This window comes from Carcharhinus amblyrhynchos, chromosome 10, assembly GCF_965287045.1.
Source record: "Carcharhinus amblyrhynchos chromosome 10, sCarAmb.v2.hapA, whole genome shotgun sequence".
Taxonomy (NCBI): domain Eukaryota; kingdom Metazoa; phylum Chordata; class Chondrichthyes; order Carcharhiniformes; family Carcharhinidae; genus Carcharhinus; species Carcharhinus amblyrhynchos.
The window spans coordinates 43459236-43479276 of record NC_137333.1 but is presented as its reverse complement, the minus strand read 5'-3'; the positions used below and the strand labels follow the sequence as shown (position 1 = coordinate 43479276).

Genomic DNA, 20041 nt, shown 5'->3' with positions numbered 1-20041 from the left:
GATCCCCTCCGAGGCCAGCACATCCTTCCTTAAGTATGGGGCCCAAGACATAGCAGTTTATTCTGAAGCATGTGAGAAAATGCATCCAAAATAACTTCAAGAATCATATAGGGAAAATGTATCCAAATAATTTCCCTAAAAAAACTTGTGCCCCTTCATGTTTGACTTAGCAAAGCAACTTACCTTTCATAATACTTCCACTCAAATATTGGGAGATTCAGCAGAACTACTAAGGGCCCTGATCATTCATTTAGCATGAGTGTGATACGAGTTGTAATGACATAGGCGTACACCATTAAAAAAATGTTAATGTTAAATGGGATTGTTTATAAACATATCAGGATGCAAAAACCACTAACAAAATTCCCAATCTCCATGAGCAATTTCCACTGGCATCACCAATATTTGCAGACAGGAAACTTATCTTATATGTGCCATAATGCATTAAGTATGCACAACTGTAAATAAGACATCAATGTGACCTATTCTGGGGACTGCATTGCATCAATGGGCATAAACAGCTCAAGATATTTAATCCTTTCAAGTTTTATAAATGTTGCAGAATTTATAGATTTGCAATCCTAATCAGTATTATGTATTTATTGTGCAGCATATTGTTGTTAATACATTGCTTTTAAAATTTCTACATGTGAAAGGATAAAAAAGTTGATTGTGTGATGAATAATTGTGATTAATATTGCTGTTGGTCAGCAGTATATTGGTTTACAATGTGAAATATATAGGACAATAGCCACTCCTAAAAGTAAAATGAAAACAAAAAGAAAAATTAGAGCTGTTAAATTTGTGTTAATACAAATACAACAACATTCAATAATCACCTTCAAAGTTCAGAATCTTGGACAATGGCGAGTCCTAAAAATGTGGATTGGATCGCAGGAGGTTCATTGAAACTGACTTAATCGTGATTGGTACCCCATTTTTTCTCCATGTCTCCCAACGAATATGGGAAGTAGGTGAATTTTTTGTTACGAGGTAAGCTCCATTCAGGTTGGCCAGGCCACATTGATTGTACCACCAGCCAGTCTTATTCTGATAAACACTGCAGCTGTCGACAGAACTTGTTTGTATATTACACTGTGATTTGCAACCATCATTATCACGATCAAAAGTACTGAACAGCATTCCATTCTGGTCATCCTGTGTTCCAAACCCTCGAAAAGCATCCCCTAGAATTAAAAAAAAATGCAATCAGAATCCTATGAAACTGAAGACTTTGTGTGAAAACGTGCCTCTTCACATTGTAATCATCCAAATGCAACATAGAGAGAATCTAATTCAATTTTTTTTTTAAATGACTCACTTATATAGGATTCTAATTACAACTATTCACTTTAACTTAGTAAATTCATCAACTGCACATTAATTACTAAAAATAAGAAGTTGTTTAAAGATGCAGTCAAAATGCCAACATGATCCTGAGTTGATTTGGAACATTTTGTCATGGTATCATTCTACATGTATTCCGGTAATAATTTAGAGAGAAAGATAAAATGCAAGTTTTTCACTTTTATTACGTTCTGTGATATTATTTCTCTGAAGTAGATACATTATATACCAAGACCACAGTGCCAAACAAATTTTAAAACAGATAAAGAACGCTATCCTTTTAAAATGCATTCATTTTCTATTCCATCAGTAATACACCACAATAAAAAGTTTGATGACAGAACTTTCTAATAACTAAAGCTATTCCCAAAGAACAATTTAAATCTCACATAAGGAAAATTTGTAAGACCTGGCAACAGCAGAGTCTTCCAGGTGGAAGATCCCGGTATGGGCTCCAGCTCATCCTCCTCCCTTGGGGTGCCAATGGACCCTAGGTCATTCCACAAAATGGCGGAGCAGTTGAACTGAGCTTCAGAAGCGTTGGCGTCACTGGCCTTGCCAGTATTGGAGACCCAATTGTGTATACCCCATGGCGTGCAAGCTCTCGGTGACAGTCCTCTGATTCTGGGCCAAGCTCTCAATGCCCACAGCAAGAGCCCTCTGGGACTGAGCCAAACTTTGAAGCTCCTCAGTGATAGTCCGCTGTGACTGGGCATACTCTCAAAGCCAGCATTCCATGATCCGCTGCGTCTTGAGAATGCTTCTGAACCCCTCAGGCATCACGCGCTGTGTCTCGACCATGACCTGCTGTGCTTTGGACGCTGTCATCCATGGCGACCATTTCCTGCCCCAGACTTTCTGCTGAGGATGCCACATTTACAATGTTGGGCAGGGCATAACACACAAATGTGGCAATATCTCCTTTACCTGCAGTCTATGGGACTCCTCCCAACAGCCTCTCAGTTATTGCAGTATTCCTGACAACATCACCTGCATTCCCTCATTCTGCTGCTGATTCTTCAGTAGCACAGGGAGAACTAATTGCACTGACCCTGGACATGGCTTGAGGCCAGCTGATTCCTTACCTCCGACAGACCTCTGCATGCTCGGGACCTCAGCATTCCTGCCACCATCTTTAAATTATTCCTTGTTTTAGGCAACTAACTGGGAGATGGGATGAACTGCAAGGCCTACTGGGTGAAGTCTGTAGTGAAGGAAGCAAGTTGAAAAAAATTGGTGCAGCACCTTCCCATATAAGGGCAATGGAAGGGCAGCAGCAGCAATATTAAGGTAAAATTAGAATTTATTTATTAGTCACAAGTAAGGTTTACATTAACATTGCAATGAAATTACTGTGAAATTCCCCTAGTTGCCACACTCTGGCACCTGTTCGGGTCAATGCACCTAATCATGTGGCCAGAGTCAGAGAATCCATCCAGGAGTTCACAGGGCCACCGCAGATCTCAGCAGGAAGAAGTACGAGGAGGAGGAGGAGATACTCCCTCAGAGAAGGGTGCACCATTTCCGAAGCAGTTTTCTTGACATCACCAAGAGGCATAGTAGGTTAAATCTCCAACTTTTAAAAGAAATGGTCAGAGACTTCTCTGCCATGGTGGAGGAAGTTCTTGTGACACAAACAATCCAATCCCCTCGTCCTGCATTTCACACTGAAGATGACTGACTTTCAATATCTATGTGGCTTGCCTCTTCCAGGGTACCGCCACAGATCTCTGATCTCTCGGTTAGCTGTCCACTGGCACATCACCACCATCACAAATGCAGCCATTGCTTAATCAGACAATGCATCAACTTCCCCACAGATGTGGTGTCGCAAATGCAAAGAGCTATGGACTATACCTCCACAGTTAACTTCCCTCAAGTTACATAGATACAATCTACCACTCCTTGAACTTGTGGGAAGTTAACAGTGGAGGTATAGTGTATCTACGTCAGTATAATACAGTGGCCTAAGACATCTACGAACAGAATATCATCCCACTCCACCATTATGCAGGTTGTGTTCCACCACAATAAAACTTTCTTGCATATGCGAGCACATTTCCCTGGCACATGCCATGACTTGTTTATGCTGAATCATTCATGCCTACCATAACTTTTCCAGCCCAGATCTCAAGTCTGAGGTTGGCTTCTGGGGAACAAAGGGTACCTATTAAGAAGCTAGATGTCACTTCCTTGAGACAACTGGGGAAAGGGCCCCATTTGCTATAGTAACAGCTATTTGCAGATAAGAACAACTGTCGAGCTGGCTATTGGCCTGTTAAAGATGCAGTTCAGATGCCTTGATCACTTGGGTAGGCATCTGAAAGTGTGGTTGGGATAGTGGTCATTTGCTGTATGCACTACAATATGGACGACCACTCATATCAAGGGGCCAGAGATGGTAAAAGACTTGAATCTTGGACAAGGAGTTGGAGAAACAGGAGGGCAAGGAATAGCCTGTCGACCTGATGGAGATGCTACTGAGGTGGAGGGCTACAGTGGAAAACATCCTGACAGATAGGCTGAAATACTCATTTTATCTTGCATCCAGAGATGAAGATCATCAGTGTGGTGAAGGATCTAAACGGGCATTCTTGTGTCACCCAATGACTGCTTGGACCTACATGAGTATTCAACAATATGCCAAGTGTATGTGCCAAGTGTACCCTAGCTGGTGTGTCATTCAGCAATCAACTATCACAGGGACACGTGAGCTTATGCCAAATAATTCACCTTTGCAAAATGCAGGAGGTCATGGAATCCTGGCACTGGATTAATGGCCCCTTTTGCATTCATTGTGGATGCACTATATCCTGTCTAATTCCCTTGGCAATTCTGGAAGCGTTCTTCCTTCCACAGAATAAAGGATTTTCCTCCTGTATTGACCTCCAGACCAGAATCTTAAGGTCCTGGTCACAGAACCTGGGTGTCATCTCTCTCGCATTTCTGGAGCTGTCCTCTGCATCACTTAGGCATGACAATGAAGAAACCACATAGACAAGTAAGGTTTCTTGCTTTATGCAGTGCAACACATAACCTGCATCCGTTAACATGTAGAAACATAATTATCTAGTTGGGTGACCTGGCATTTGTTGTTTTTACATTTACATGGCTTGGTAGGTTCCAAGCAAAACATATTTCTAGTGACCTGCACCCTTTAAGTCAGTCATCTTTGATGAAATTAGGCCACTATGAGGATAATGGACAAAGCGTATTTGGGTGCACACACACTGGTGGATGAGTAGTGAAAGGGTAAGTGGAAGGGCAAATGTTTTCCATGAAGCATCTAAAATTCAGCCCCTGAGGCATTATGATAAACTCAGCTATTGCAAAGAATCAGGATCTGCTGAATCACTCAAGATGCAATCATCTGTATGGCTCGATCTTGTGAAACTCTGTGGGCATTCAGTTGCCGCTGTACGGTCCTTCGTCAAACAAGGTCAACAAGGCAGCATTAAAATCTATAGTTCTGATGGAAGGCCCACAATGTGCAATTAACTAGTTGGCCAAAAATTGCATATATTTTGGTGAGAAGTAGCCTTTTTTGGGCCTGAGTCATGATCTGCCCTCATCATCAGAGCCCAACTCTGCCTCTGATCTGCCTCCAGGTTCAGGCAGGCTATTGTTCATCATGTCCTCACATCCCTTTAAAGTGAAAATTGAACATAATGGACCATTTTTGTTGCGGCAGGTCTGCTGAGTCCAGAAATTTCCTGATTCAGTTCTTGTGATATGATGACACACACTTGTAAAGGACCATATTTTAAACTACTGTCAAACACACCTATTTCTACAGGATATGATGCACGTGTCCCTTAACTCGTAGTTGGTCTGAAGCAGCAGTAATAGAAGTCAGATGTACTGTGCATAACCTTCTAGTGAACATTATCTGTGCATTGTCTTACCTTCAGATGAAGAACCCACATTGTTTCACCAATCCTTATGTAAGACCGCCACATATAAGTCAAAGAGAAGAAGGCTGTAATATCTGATTTCATGACTTATGGCATCAATTGACAGGTTGTTTAGGTGAAACCGCAAAGGAATCTACAAATTAATCATACCAGCAGTTCCAGTAAAATGTCCAATGTGGATCTTGAATTGTTCATTTTCATCATCAATATAAAAATCCTCATAAGATGCATAAGCTGTATTTCCATCATCTGATTCCAAGGCAACACGAAGACTGAACTTGGTGTTCTTCTGATGCACTATGTGGAAGATATTTCTTAATCCCAGCCAGAACTCACCTGTTTGAAAATTAGAAAGTAAATTTGTGATAAAATACTAAACTTTTCTCCTGACCCTAAAACTGTAAATAAAAACAGAAAGTGAAATCTCACCAAAATATGGCTGAGTATTGTTTTGGGTGAAAAAAATCAATGTACTTTCCTCCAGCAAAACCAATCAGTTTTCTTTCAAGGTCTTACGATACTCTGGCTAAAAAAATTCACAGCGAATGTTTCGTGGCGTCGTGTAGGGGGCGGGGCCTAAACGTGCCAGCAAACTCAGCTGCACAGAGATCAGGGCACCATGTTTAAAGGGCGGCCCAATCAGAACCTGAGTAAACTTCTCCCACAGCCCACTACAGAGATCTCGGGGTCCCCGCCCACTCCCAATTGGATCATCAGCCCTCCTCTCCTCACCTCTGATCGACCCAACCAATCATCGGCACATTCCCATCTTCTCCTTCCTGTTCCAGAGTCTGAGCTGGCATCTATCACCACCAATGTCCCTGCAAATGACCAGAGCCAGCATCCACTGTTCCTCCATCCACTCTCGGCCAGCACTATATCTAAATGAATCCCCCCCTCAAATGAGGATCCCACCCCTTGGCACAGGTTGGCACTGCCATGTTGGCACTGTGAGGTTGGCATGATGCCAACCTGCACTAAGGGGCAGTGGCAGGATTGTTGCCTTTCCCACAGGGGCTATACTTATTTTTATGATCCTGGGGAGACCCCCATATGAGGTCCATGTCCAAATGAAGCTGTTGTAAATGGCGCCGCCATGATGTAATGTTGGCACATGCTGAATATCCATTGACGAGGCAAGTCCAAAGAACGTGCTCGCTAATGACATGTTAATGTATTAAAAAGGGATTTCTGCGGTCCCGTGGCATGTCTTATGCAACTCCACTGGTCAGCGGTCAGTGAGATCATAACTCAGAAACTCACCAAAGTGAATCACCTCTCCGGATTTTAAGCACACACTATCTTTCCAGCAGACAGAGAGTGTGGGCTCAAAATCACCCTAGAAAGTCTGGGTCTGCTAGTATCTATAATAAGGAAAGGCAGTTTAGCACCTGAGTTGTAAAACTAAGGTAAGGGGTCACCCCCCCCCCCCACCACCCCCCATTATCCCCAACCCCCTCAGAGGCCTCCACAGCCACCCTTCACTCCAGTGGGGTTGGGTCACCAACTCCCATTTGGTGAAGAGCTGTTCTAAATTCGGCCTCAGTGCAGCACTTGTGATGGGGGGGAGAAGCTAGTGGGCTGGGATATTTCAGTCCTGGGCGAATGGAATTGGAATCAACATTTAAATATTTAAATCAGCTTCGCACCAACTTCTGGTGCAGAGCTGACGCCACCGGAAATCTGGGCTCAGAGACACATGGAGGCCATGGTACCCAGTAGGGAGCCCTCTAAACAGTCTCCACTATGTCTCCCAGCCTGCAAGCAGGCTGGGTGAATTGAACCCCGCACCCCCCCCCCCAACCTGTCGGTGTCAATGGTGCATGAGACATGCATGACCAACCGTTCTGGTACAGACATCAGCAAATGGACAGTGAACATCTATCAAATGTATGCGGAATAGGCAGATCATGACACTGATTAAAAGCTAATGGTACTTTGACACTAGTGGTGCCATTTTGGAACTCAAAAATCCAAACAATGCTTTCGGTTAACCTCATACAGATGCACACATGTGCACAGCAACAGGAAGGACTCCCACAAACTATTTAAAGGGATCATCAATTACTTCCAGATGAGGTTGATTTACTCTTGCTATGGTTATGATTCAATAGGTGTTTGGTGCTTTTTATATGTTTCCAGTTGCCAAAGTCTACAAAGTGATGTGCTGAAGAATATTTTTCTGACTTCAAGACTTCTGCAGAAAACAGTTGCTCGCAGACATGGATGTATTATTAGGCATTCCCTATAAGCATTCCCATTTCTTCTAGTTCTTTTGTCAATAGAAATACTTGGGGCAACAGAGACTCTCATCCCCACAGGTAATACACAAAATGTTCAGGGTCTAAGCATAGCCAAGTCCCAGCTTAATTTACAACTTTTCAAATCTACTCCAATCAAGGTTACCACTGGAATGAATTGGTAAGTCATTGGACTGTTACTCCTAATATTTTTGTACGCTACAAGTTAGTGGCATTAGACTTGAAATGGATAAAAACATTTTTCTTCATCATATTGTTGAATATATACCACCAAGGTCACCAAAGCCATCCATGTACTCTGCCCACGTTCGTTCAAATTCAATAATTCCATCAATCCGTTTCTGAAACACAGTCCAACCACCACCCATGTAGTCCATCTCACAGAACACCTATAAGATAAGATATCATTGTAATTAGGTTTTAGGACTAAAGGTATCTGCGTTGAGAAGGAGAACATCAAAGCAAGTTCTCACAAATACGTTTTGATTCAGAGATCCAGTTGAACTGCAAAAAGCCATTGTGCTTGAAGGACTGAAGATTGGAAAGAGCAAAAGAGAAATCATAGTCAATTAGAAAGTAGTGATTAGTTGAATATGAGTTGAGTTTTAAACTCCTGGAGTAAAGACTAAGCTAGGTAAGGAGTTCCATCACAATGAAGCTTTGAAAAAATAAATTACAATGGGAGATTGTACAATGGCCCTTAACTTCCTCAGAGTGGTCATTACTGGCCATTTGCCACTCTGGATGGACTTATCCTCACTGAAATTCTAAAACCCCTGTCCAACCCAACCTTCTTCATTCAGGCTGGGTAAGATAAGAGTAACGTAACACATCCCTAGCTGCAGCGGTGGGGAGTATCTGCGGCGCAGGGAAGAAAGGACCTCCAATTTATATGTCACTAGTTGCCATAAAGGAGATGTTTGAAGGGATAATTTAAAACAAAAAGGTATATTTCAGAGCTAAGTAGGGGGAGGGGGTTGGGTCAGGTCTTGGGGAAGTGGTTTCAGGTTGGACCAGGGAGCAGGAGAGCTGGGTCAGGGTAGTGTGGGGGATCCATTGTAAGGTCATGTATAAGCGGAGTGTCCAACGCGAGGCTCAGTGTGGGTGTTTACATTGTTACTCTGGAGTTTTTTGTTCTAACTCATTCAGAGTAACTATCAGAGTAAAACTGGAAGAACTATCTGAAGTTAACAGTTTACATTGCCTTTGTTGGATGGTTTCCAGCGAAGCCTGATTGTCCATGGGAAGTTAGCACTTCTGGATAATTGCTGGCTAATCCCTTACGTGGGAACTTCCTGGAGGGATTCACCAACACATCATTGGGCTACCCCCTAAATGCAATACTGGAGAACCAGGAAGTTATGGGCCAAGGAATCTTGATTTCATGCCAATAAAAAGAGTAGTAACAGCTTGTAGGACAGCATATCTACAGTTTGGGAAAAAGGAGAAGAAAGTTTAGAGCAGTGCTAACCATAGTGGAATTCAGAAAATATGGAAAGATAAAAAAGAATGCAATTGATAAAATAAGAACTTAGAATCAAGAAGTAAGAGACTAGAAATAACAGTTTTCATATTCCAAAGGTCCAATTAGTCATTAGTAAGTTATTTCTTTTGCTCCTCATACCCTTCTGGTCTTGCCATTTTTTACCCACTTACCTTTCTTGATTTTTGAAAGTGCTGTCAGCCCCTAAAGCCATGTGCCTCACTCCTCTAAGTACTTGTTTGAAATTCTCCAATCAATTTTCTTCCCTCCTCATCCCTTCTATGTCACTGAGATAGCCCTAATTACTTACAAATTATATTCTCTGTACTACTGGAGCCAATTGCTCCCAATTCCAATTAGCTGCTATTTTCCAGCCCTGGGGTGGTATTTAAATTTAAATTAGTTTTCTGAGAGCATTGTGGGACTTTCACATCCTGTAACCACCATTGTAAAAATAGCATTCATCAGGAAGGAGCGGGGATTCTGTACAGCTGAAGAAGGTCTTAGCGACCAAGCATTGTGTTATCCCGGCATAGATGAATTGCATCAATTAACTTAACAGTGTTAGTCAATGCAATTTTACACTTACTTTCAGTAAAAGCATGGCCACATTGCCAGGGAGTGAGGCAGAACTGAAGCACTGTCTCTGAGCTTCTGATTCTAATGCTACACAAGGAGGTTTTACTGCTCTCCTGATCTGAATCCTCTTGGCTGATAGTCAAAATCGAGATTGAAGGAAGGTATGGATCTGATGAGAGAGCAAATGGCTCAAACTGGAACAAAGGTTGATAGGGCAAGTGGGAGATGGATTGATGCTTGGCATGATTCAATTCTCACTAAAAACCATGTATGCTTCCTAGAGGAGAGCTTCTAGTGTTGCTGCACGTGAGTACAGTGTTCACAGTGTCACATTTCATATTGCACATGACTGGAATTGTACTGTACATTGTGATCTTGCAGAACTGTTGAAAGGTTTGGAATGCCAATTAACAGCCTTTCCTGTCTCTCTTGTGCAGGTGAAGCCTCTTCCATGGACCAAGGTGTTAATCATTTCCTTCCAAGGATGAAGAACACTTGGAGGAAGCTCCATCATATCCCCTCTCTGCCCCAAGCACCAGTGCAGATACTGCCGCCATGGCAGGGATTAACACATTGCAACAAGGGCAGGCATTATTTGGTGACGGCATTTCAGTCTCATATGCAGCTGCTGGAGAGTGTGGTGGAGCAGGTCTTGGGAAGTCAGAGGATTGTCAGGAGTGATCCAGAGACTGATCCTGAGTTAGATGATGAGCATCTGGAGTCATCCATAAGGGGCAAGATGCTGGCTGCCAGTTTGAAGCACGTGGCGATTTGGCAGATAAAACAGAGGGGCTGCGTGCTCTCGCCCAGGCTGTGGAGGTGTCCATCAGACAATGTACACAGTGATCACCCACTCTACGGACTGATAAGCTTCTTCCATGGTCAGTGGACACCTCCACTCACCTGATGAAGGAGCAGCATTCCAAAAGTTCATGATTCCAAATAAACCTACTGGACTTTAATCTGGTGTTGTGAGACTTCTTACTAAGTAAACAAACTTCAAAGTCCCTCATGCAGAGGTTACTCATGTCATAGCTGTTGAATTCCATCTAAGGGTTCAACATGAGCTTTAACAATTGATGGCTGGGCAGGGTGCATCGAAAGAAAAGGTAAATGTGTTGACAAGATGGTGGCATGATTCTCACATTCCACAAAAAATGACTTTTGGACAAATGCAGTGCACACATCTCAAACTGGTACTTCGCAACCTATTTTAATCCCTGCATTATCAAGGCATCCCTTGTGTCACAACCATCTACGCAATCATATCCAGGGCCTTGTACCTGTACACTGGGGTTTTCCTGAACGTTGTCATTGCCCTCATCCTGAGATGGCTGACTTCAATCTGGCATCCTTATTCTTCAAGGGCATCCCCTCTGAATGGTGAGGTTATGGATGGTATAGATACCACAGCTATGAGTGACATTTGTGATAGAGCATTCTGCAATGCATCTCCTGATCTGTCAAGGCATCTACACCTCAATTTCAGCAACCATCTTTTCTGGTCTACAATGGTCCTGATGCTTCTGACATTGTCATTCCACTCCGCATTTAATCCCAGGATCCTCACTGGAGTTATAAATAATCTCTTCAATGAATAACCCTTGTCACCTAGAGGCCAACTGTCCAGGCATCAGGGCTGCTGGATAGGTCTGGCATCTGAGAGTTAAGTAGAATGTACTAGGCTACTGCCAGGGTACCTTGTGTATACCTGCATTATCTGTTGAGTATGGTTACAGACCAGCTGGATTTACAACATGTGAAATCCCTTCCATTTAGTAAAGGTATAAGGCTAGCCAACTGGCACATTTGTGCTGATGTGATTGCAGTCAGTGACTCCCTGGACCATGGGGAAACCCTGCCACAAACCCTCTCGCTTTTTTGAGTTGAATCTGGTGATCCACTATGAAAGAAATATAATTGATTGCCTTTCTGGACATAGCATCACTGAAGACCTTGCTGCAATGGAAGATGGTGGACCAGTGGTATTGTAAGCCAGATAAACCATTGAAACCAATAATACTCTGAGACTTACATTCAAAACCTACCATGAAAAATGGTGAAATTTGAAGTCAACATAAGAAAATCTGGGATTAAAAGTCTAATGCTGAATATGACATTATTGTCGATTGTCATTAAAAAAAACCATCTAGTTCATTATCTGCCGTCCTTACCTGATCTGGCCTATCCTACAAGTGACTTCAAAGCCACAACAATGTAGCTGATTCTGAAATGGCCTAAAAGCGACTCAGCCCAAACACTAGGCAATTAGGAATTCTGGCCCACAGTGACACTCACATTCCTTAATTAATTTTTTAAAAAGTGACATGCAGCAGGCTGTGCATAATACAACAGAGGTCTGCACATGCTGCTTAAAAGGATTCTGTTGCAAAGAAAGTAAGTGAAACAGTGACCCCAACACAGATGATCAAAATCTTCCCTGCCAGCATGTCACAGGGTGATGTGACTGTGGCTCTTGAGAACCTGAGACATTGCATATTGGGTTTAAAAGGTACTTCCTTCGCTTCCATTGAGGATTCATGAATCATCACACTCTTGGCTTGGCACATCTCTGTCATCCTCATGAGCATTCTGGACCCTTCTTCCCATTTTCCTCCACCTTCTCTCTTCCTCATTGGAGGATGTGTCTCCCACAAGAGATTATTATTCCCATGTTTCGCCTAGAAGGCTGAGATGGTGAGATCAAAAACAGGCCACTCTGCGGGATGATTAAGCCCTCTAAATAAGAGAAGTTTGAAATTAAAATGCAACTTCTTATATGTAGCACTGCCAGCAGTCACAACAGCCTAAACTGCTAATTTAAACTTAGGGCTCGACTGGAGTATTCAAAAGTGCCCTAACAAGCTGATCAAAATGAAAGGCAAGAAACCTGGAAATAAACACTCTGCAAGCATTTGTTGCTCACACCACAGCCAGAATCTTACCACTGTTCATGCCCAGCAGGATTTTCCCATCCCGCTGCATTGAATGAAGATTTGACTGGCCACCAAATTCTCCAATCTTGTTGCAGCAGAATTATGGCATGAATAGGTGGTAAGATCACTCCTCATGTATTTCTGTAGTCAATTGGGAAATTAACAAGTTTAGCTACTCCATTTCGTAAAATTTGAATAACACGGATGGACTTCCAAGTCTGAGGCCTGTCTTCTGACGTATTATCTGGATCACCGGTGATGGAGTCAGAAATATGATCTAATGCCATCATGTCCAATAATAAAGAAGAAAATAGCCATTGAATTTCACAAATGTATACCTGGATCAAATCAACTAAAATTATCCAAAACAATAGTACATCATTGCATTCACTCAAGGGTTAAGGGATTCAAATTATCTTTGTCATTCTAATTACAAGCTGTTCAGGAAGAAATCTAATTCCTGATATATGGTACCTTTGTTTAACTTACTTATACATTTCTGAAGTTAAGTTCTTCGTAAGCAGATTCTTATTTGTGTGACATGTACCTGTGCTATTCAATGTTGATTGTTTTTTGTATTATTTTTACATTGAGAGCACAATAAAATGCTGAAGTAGTTCATTAGCTTCTTTAGTGATTTTAAAAGCGTCATAAGCAGAGAACCAGAAATGAAGAAATCGAGAAGTAATAGTATCAGAGATTTATATGTACCTCAAATGGATAATCAGCTCCCTCTGGTTGAATTATGTAGATTCCACTTGGTGTTCTAGATAAAGAGCCTATAGTATCCTTAATATCAGTGCAGTCAAGTCCTGCAACAATTATTAACAAAGAATATTTTCAGTTGCTAACGTAAAAAAGCTGACAAAAACTGTTTTGTTACTCCTAAATAATCTCTCTTTTAGTCTCGATTTATTTTGTTATTAAATATATTAGGTTTTGCAAAACAGAATGGCACACAAATCAAAATTAATTATTAGGTCAGTAATAACAATTTTAAAAGAATCTTGAGTTATGTCATTATTGCTCTATAATTTTTATAATATGGTTTTGAACTTCATAATCTTTTTGCAGAAAAAGGTGCATCCAACTGAATGATTTTGAAGTTTTATGTCCTATCCCTACAAAGTATGTTAAAGAGTACACCCTGGCAGATAAAGTAAGAAAAAATAATATGCATAATTAAAATGCATATTAATTGCTCTTCAGAGATATATCAATATATCAAAATTAAGACATACGTAATCACTGTTTGTTAATGTAAAATAAAATGCAAAATACATTCAGCTACTGTTACTATCTACTTGTGCACATTAATATGCGGACTATTTAGTTTTGGATGGATAGCAGGAGGAGTACAGGTCCTTGCCATGAGGCCCAGTCATTTCGAGGCCTGGAACTTATTTGCTTACACATTAAGGAGCAGAAAATTGCTGCTCTGCATTTCAGATCCTCCAGCAATGTAAAGACAAAATCATTTTCTCAGTTTTAAAAATTTCCAGCAGAATCAATTTGAATTTTAAATTCTCCCGTATATATAGTAGTAATTCTGACTATCAGAAATGCATGGCTACCCTTCTATTGCTGAAAATAGAGACATGTTGCCAAGACTTTTCATCTTGTACTCATCAGGATAAATTCAAGAATATAAAACTTCAAACTATTACAATTTCACAACAGCCAGTTAACACTGCTACAATGCAGTGGCTATGCAAGTGATATTTCCCACCAACAGGATGCTGTCAGTCCAAGAAGAAGTTCTGTTTACCACGCAATTGAGCAATGTTGAGGGCGATTCTCCCAAAAGCGCTATATTGTCGATAAAAATGTTCTAGATCACGACTGTTTCTTCAGTGTAATTTCAGACCCAGATCTCCCCACTCTGTGCACTGCAGAAGTCACAGTCATCAATATCATTAAAAACTCGGTGGGGGCGGGGGGGGCCTATTCGTGCCAGAGTCTGACAGCTCCGGAATTCTGCGCATGCACAGTGGCCCCGGTCTGTCAGTCTCCACGTTTGCTGGCCAGCTAAATCAATTCCTAAGCCAACCCTGACCCATGCCCTCCCCCTCCCCTTACCGTCCCAGAGCGCCCCAATGTCCAGGCCATCCCCAACAGCAGTAGCAACCCCCCCACCCCTCCCCCACCACAGCAGACCCCACCCGACAGACTAACCTCCACCCCCCCCAAACAGACACCCTGGTGGGAGGCAGACCCCACAGCTCGCCCCAATCACTGGCCATCCTCCAGCCCAGAGTGATCTCCATGCAAAGTGGCAGCGGGATCCCCTACCCCGACCAATCATCCTCTAGGTCCCACCCACAATAGGCCCCACCCCCTTGCCACTGCTCCATGCCCTCTGGGCAGTGCCAAGATGCCCTCTCGGCATAGACACTTTGCTGCTTGGCTAGTGCCACGAGCACAGGCTGGCACTGCCAGGGTACCATGCCCATGGGGCACCACTCCTCTGCCGCCCAATGCCCTGAGACCCCTGATTGCCTCACCCTTCACTCCGGCATGGGCTCCCACTAGCTCCTTGAATGTGGGGAGCTAATCTAAACCCTGCCAAAGTGAAGTACTTCTGGCGGGGTAGGAACTTGCCAAGCCCGATAATGACATTTAAAATACATTTAAAATATATTTAAAACAGATTTAAATCACTTACCTCTCTTGCTGCTAGTTTCCAGCACAGTCTTGACTGCGCCTGTTCCCTGACTCTGGGAGATGTGCATGCGTCAGGAACGCATGAGCAAATCTAGCAAAATGGTTGATGTACAATTCTCCTGACCTAACCCACCAGAAAATTTGGGGTTGCAATTGGAGAATCGCCCCCGGCTGTGAGAATTTCATTCCTGGTGTTTTATCAGATACATAGGCTAGCAATTAGCTGTTCAGATCAAACAGCATACTCCTTCTGTTGTTCATAATAGATAGAATGCACACCTGTACTTAACATGCTTGCAAAACCCAAAACAAAATATCTACTATTAGGTGCAAGTTGTGATTACACAACACTCTCTGAATAATCCTGTGTGTGCTAATAGGTAGATGAACAACTAATTCAAGGTAATCAGTTGAGCTCATAACGTGGTTCTTCTATACTTTGTGATATACAATCGTACATAGAGATGACTCCCCCCGCAAACAAAAGAAACATTTTCAAGCTACGTGCCTTTCTTGAATTACCCAGGAGCTTGAGAAGCCCATAGTTATTGCCTTGATTTCTCCATGGCAATCAAAGTCAACTTGCCAACCAATCAGCATAAACTGTTGTAATAATTTGAAATTTGGTATTCTTGCGTTTGTCCTGATGAATGCAAGATGAAAGGCTTCAACAACATGTCTCTCTTTTTGGCAATATTCAAGTTTTGTAATACCAAGTAACTGTTGGGATACTTCAGGTCATTTAGCATTGATATGGCATCAATGTTGGCTATTGTATCATATGATATTTTCAATTATTGATGTATCACATGAACACATGCACATATTTCAGCAGATGTATTCATACTCAATGGAATATTCTAGAAGTGGGCAGATCCTGGAGACTCAGTTAAATATTAAATTGACAGCCTCCCCCTCCCATGAACACAGATCCATCCACAATCAGGAATTCACCAAGCAAAGAGTTGGCCCTAATACAAGAAATCTCATATAACACAATAATTTTCATATTCCATCATGAGTACAGTAACTGTTTCAAAGCATTTCTAGCACTGACTGACAGCAGTCACTCACCATGTGACTGCACTGGTCTGGTAGGAAATTGTTCAATACTGGTTGCCAGAAAGTGTGCATTTAAAAGAAGAACTCTGCTCATCAGTTCTCTCATCTGTTAAAAGATTCATACATTTTTTGCAAACATTAAAAGCTATTGTATTACCTGTATATCATCTCAGAAATAATTAAAGAACTTTTACAAAAAATGCTATTGCAATTTCAAATTCTGTAATTCTGCACACTCTAATATTCACAGGCTAAACAATCCTTTAGAATATTTAGACTAGAACTATCCTTAAAAGGCACTGAGCAATGCAAAGCAAAGAGGCCTCCAATCTGACCTCTATTCAACAGATGACTTCAATTTATGGGAGCTGGGCCAGGTATCTTGGCATGACCAACATATTTCAAACATTATCACAGTTTAGTCAACATTTTCAGTGTTCAGAATGGTGTAAGGAGAGGGGGAATTGACCATTTATTTTTAAAACTTGCACAATTTACCTGGGTGCGAGAGTTAAGTGTCAACATTTTTTCAATTCTTCTATTAAACACATCTACAATTTTACTGTACCCAGAAATTCTTCTGCGGGACTGTATTACTAGCTAAAAAATGAACTATTTCATTCTAAATTGAATAGTGGTAGTGATTTTACCTGGTTTGCAAGGTCATCCAAGGATTGTTGCTGATTTTCTATCATATTTCGAATCAGTTTCTTGGTGTTTCTTGTATATGAAACAATAGTCGCACGCAAATTTCCTTCAAAAAGTTAAGTTGAAGTTTTACTGCAATGATCTCTTCACATGTTTCAAAACTACTGTTTCAAGTAAAACCTTTTTATGGAAGACCAATTTTAATGCAAAAGATTGTGAGGCTGCAAAATATACTGCCAAAGTGTGAACACTGAATATGTTAAGTAGGTTGTTGAACAAAAGAAGGAGTGTAGGATATGGGGTTACGGGAACAAAGCAATCATGTGAGGTTGCTCATGGGGTTTAAATAGCAACACAGAGCAGAAGGGTCAAACAGCTTTGAGCGAGATTATACTTTCTTTACCTTTCCATCAAAATACACTGAAGCAAGGCCTACATTAGGGGCTAGTGAGCATGCGCTGAGGAGACTGGTTGAAAACGGCTCTCCCCTCCAACGTCACCGGCCTCCTGATCGCTGGCCCCGACCTTTGATCACCGGCCCTGGCCTCTGGTTCTTGACTGCCCCCTCCCCCGACGGCCAGCCTCCAAACCATTCCCCTACCCTCACCAATCCCTGATGGCCTCCGAGTCCTGGTCCCACTAGCAGCCCCCATCACCTCCATGTGCAGAGTTACCTCCATTCCCTCCCCTCCTATCTCCCCCCAAACCCGGTCTGGCCCTGCCCCTGCCCCCTCAGGCCCTACCCTTTGCCACTGCCTGGTGTCTGCTGGGCAGTGTCACTGTGCTTGGTGGGCAATGCCAAACTGGTATTTCCAGAGGGGCACCCCACCTGCCCCCTATTTCCCATGGGGCCTCAATGGCCTCTGGTCCCATCAGCGAGGCCATCACGCCTGATGCCTGTTGATAAAGAACATGCGTGATCCACACCAGTGAAGGCAGAAACTTTAGCGAACCTGGACAGTTGAGTTCAAGGCTCGCTAAATAGATGCTACTCATTATTAGCACACTATAATCAGCCTCATGCTGTTACCCGGCACAAGGCTGATTACATCCAGAAAAAATAGATGTGGACAGCCGGTTGTGAATCCTGTTTTCTCCCTCCCTCTTAAATTTCTCAGTCCGCTGCACTAATCGAGAAGTGCAGCTAGCTGGTAAAATCGCACCCATTAAATTGAAGTTTGGACACTGACATAATATAGGCCTTGCTTCAGTGTATTTTGATGGAAATATAAAGAAAGTATAATCTCGCTCAAAGCTGTTTGACCCTTCTGTTCTGGATTGGTATTTAAACTCCATGAGCAACCTCACGATTGCTTTGTTCCCATAACCCTATATCCTACATTTCCTCTTGTTCAACAACCTACTTAACCTATTCAGTGTTCACACTCTGGCTTCCAGTTCCTTGGTATTTCTTGTATATAAGAACATAAGAAATAGGAGCAGGGGTAGGCCATCTAGCCCTTCGAGCCTGCCCCACCATTCAACAAGATCATGGCTGATGTGAAGTGGATCAGTTCCACTTTCCCGCTTTCTCCCCATAACCCTTAATTCCCTTGTCTATCAGAAACCTATCTACCCATGACTTAAATATATTCAGCCTCCACCACTTCAACGGGCAGAGAATTCTAGACACTCACCACCCTTTGAGTGAAGAAGTTCCTCCTCAACTCCAATCTAAACTGCCCCCCGCCCTTATTTTGAGGCTGTGCCCTCTAGTCCTGCTATCCTTTCTAAGTGGGAAGAATCTCTCTACCTCTACCCTATCTATCCCCTTCATTATCTTATATGCCTCTATAAGATCCCCCCTCAGCCTTCTAAACTCTAACGAGTACAGACCCAGTCTATTCAATCTCTCTTCATAGGCTAACCCCCTCATCTCTGGTATCAGCCTAGTGAACCTTCTCTGCCCTCCCTCCAAGGCCAATATATCCTTTCGCAAATGCGGCAACCAAAACTGCACACAGTAATCCAGTTGCAGCCTCACCAGTGCCCTGTACAGTTGCAGCAAGACCTCCTTGCTTTTATACTCTATACCCCTCGCTATAAAGGCGAACATTCCATTCACCTTCTTGATCACCTGCTGCACCTGCAGACTAGGTTTTTGCAATTTGTGCACAAGGACCCCCAGGTCCCTCTGCACCATAGCATGCTGCAGCTTTTCACCCTTTAAATAATAATCCGTCCTACTATTATTTCTACCAAAGTGGATAACCTCACATTTACTAACATTATACTCCATCTGCCAGGACCTTGCCCACTCACTCAGCCTATCCAGATCTCTCTGCAGACTTTCCGTGCCTTCCACGCAATTTGCTTTTCCACTCATCTTCGTGTCATCAGCAAATTTCGTTACCCTACACTCAGCCCCCTCCTCTAGATCATCTATGTAAATGGTAAACAGTTGAGGCTCCAGCACTGATCCCTGCGGCACTCCACTAGTCACCAACTGCCAATCAGAATAGCACCCATTGATTCCAACTCTCTGCTTCCTATTGGACAACCAATCCTCCATCCACGCTAACACCTTACCCCCAACTCCGTGCACCCTAACCTTTTGCAGCAACCTCTTGTGAGGCACCTTATCATACGTCTTCTGGAAATCTAAAAACACCACATCCACTGGTTCCCCTCTGACTACTGCACTAGTCACATCCTCATAGAAATCCAATAAATTTGTTAAACACAACTTCCCCTTCACGAATCCGTGCTGCGTCTGCTCGATCAAACCATTCTTTTCTAGGTGCTTCGCTATTTCTTCTTTGATGACGGATTCTAGCATTTTTCCAACTACGGACGTTAAACTAACCGGCCTATAATTCCCTGCCTTTTGTCTGCTACTTTTTTTAAACAGCGGCGTAACATTAGCTGTTTTCCAATCTTCTGGCACTTCCCCAGAGTCCAGCGAATTTTGACAAATAATTACTAAGGCATCCGCTATCACCTCTGTCATTTCTTTCAGAACCCTGGGATGCATTCCCTCCGGTCCTGGGGACTTGTCTACCTTCAGTCCTGTTAGTCTATCAAGCACTACCTCTCTAGTGACAGTAATTGCATTAAGGACCTCATCTCCTACCATCCTTCTATCTTTAATATTCGGCAAGCTATTTGTGTCCTCCCCCATGAAGACAGAGGCAAAAAACTTATTTA

The 20041-nt window shown here is 42.6% G+C and overlaps 1 protein-coding gene across 2 annotated transcripts in view; it reads right to left on the bottom strand.

Moving 5' to 3' along the window:
- Window positions 1–395: 395 nt before the first annotated feature.
- Window positions 396–20041, bottom strand: part of angptl5 (angiopoietin-like 5) — a 32422-nt gene continuing 12776 nt past the window's right edge. For both annotated transcript variants that reach the window (XM_080197877.1, XM_080197879.1), the window contains exons 3-8: window positions 16897–17000; window positions 16259–16352; window positions 13232–13332; window positions 7791–7911; window positions 5412–5597; window positions 396–1187 (exon numbers count right to left, since the gene is read on the bottom strand). In XM_080197877.1, coding sequence (XP_080054003.1) covers window positions 874–1187; window positions 5412–5597; window positions 7791–7911; window positions 13232–13332; window positions 16259–16352; window positions 16897–17000 — 920 coding nt within the window. In that variant the 3' untranslated portion in view covers window positions 396–873. The remainder of the gene's footprint in view (window positions 1188–5411; window positions 5598–7790; window positions 7912–13231; window positions 13333–16258; window positions 16353–16896; window positions 17001–20041) is intronic.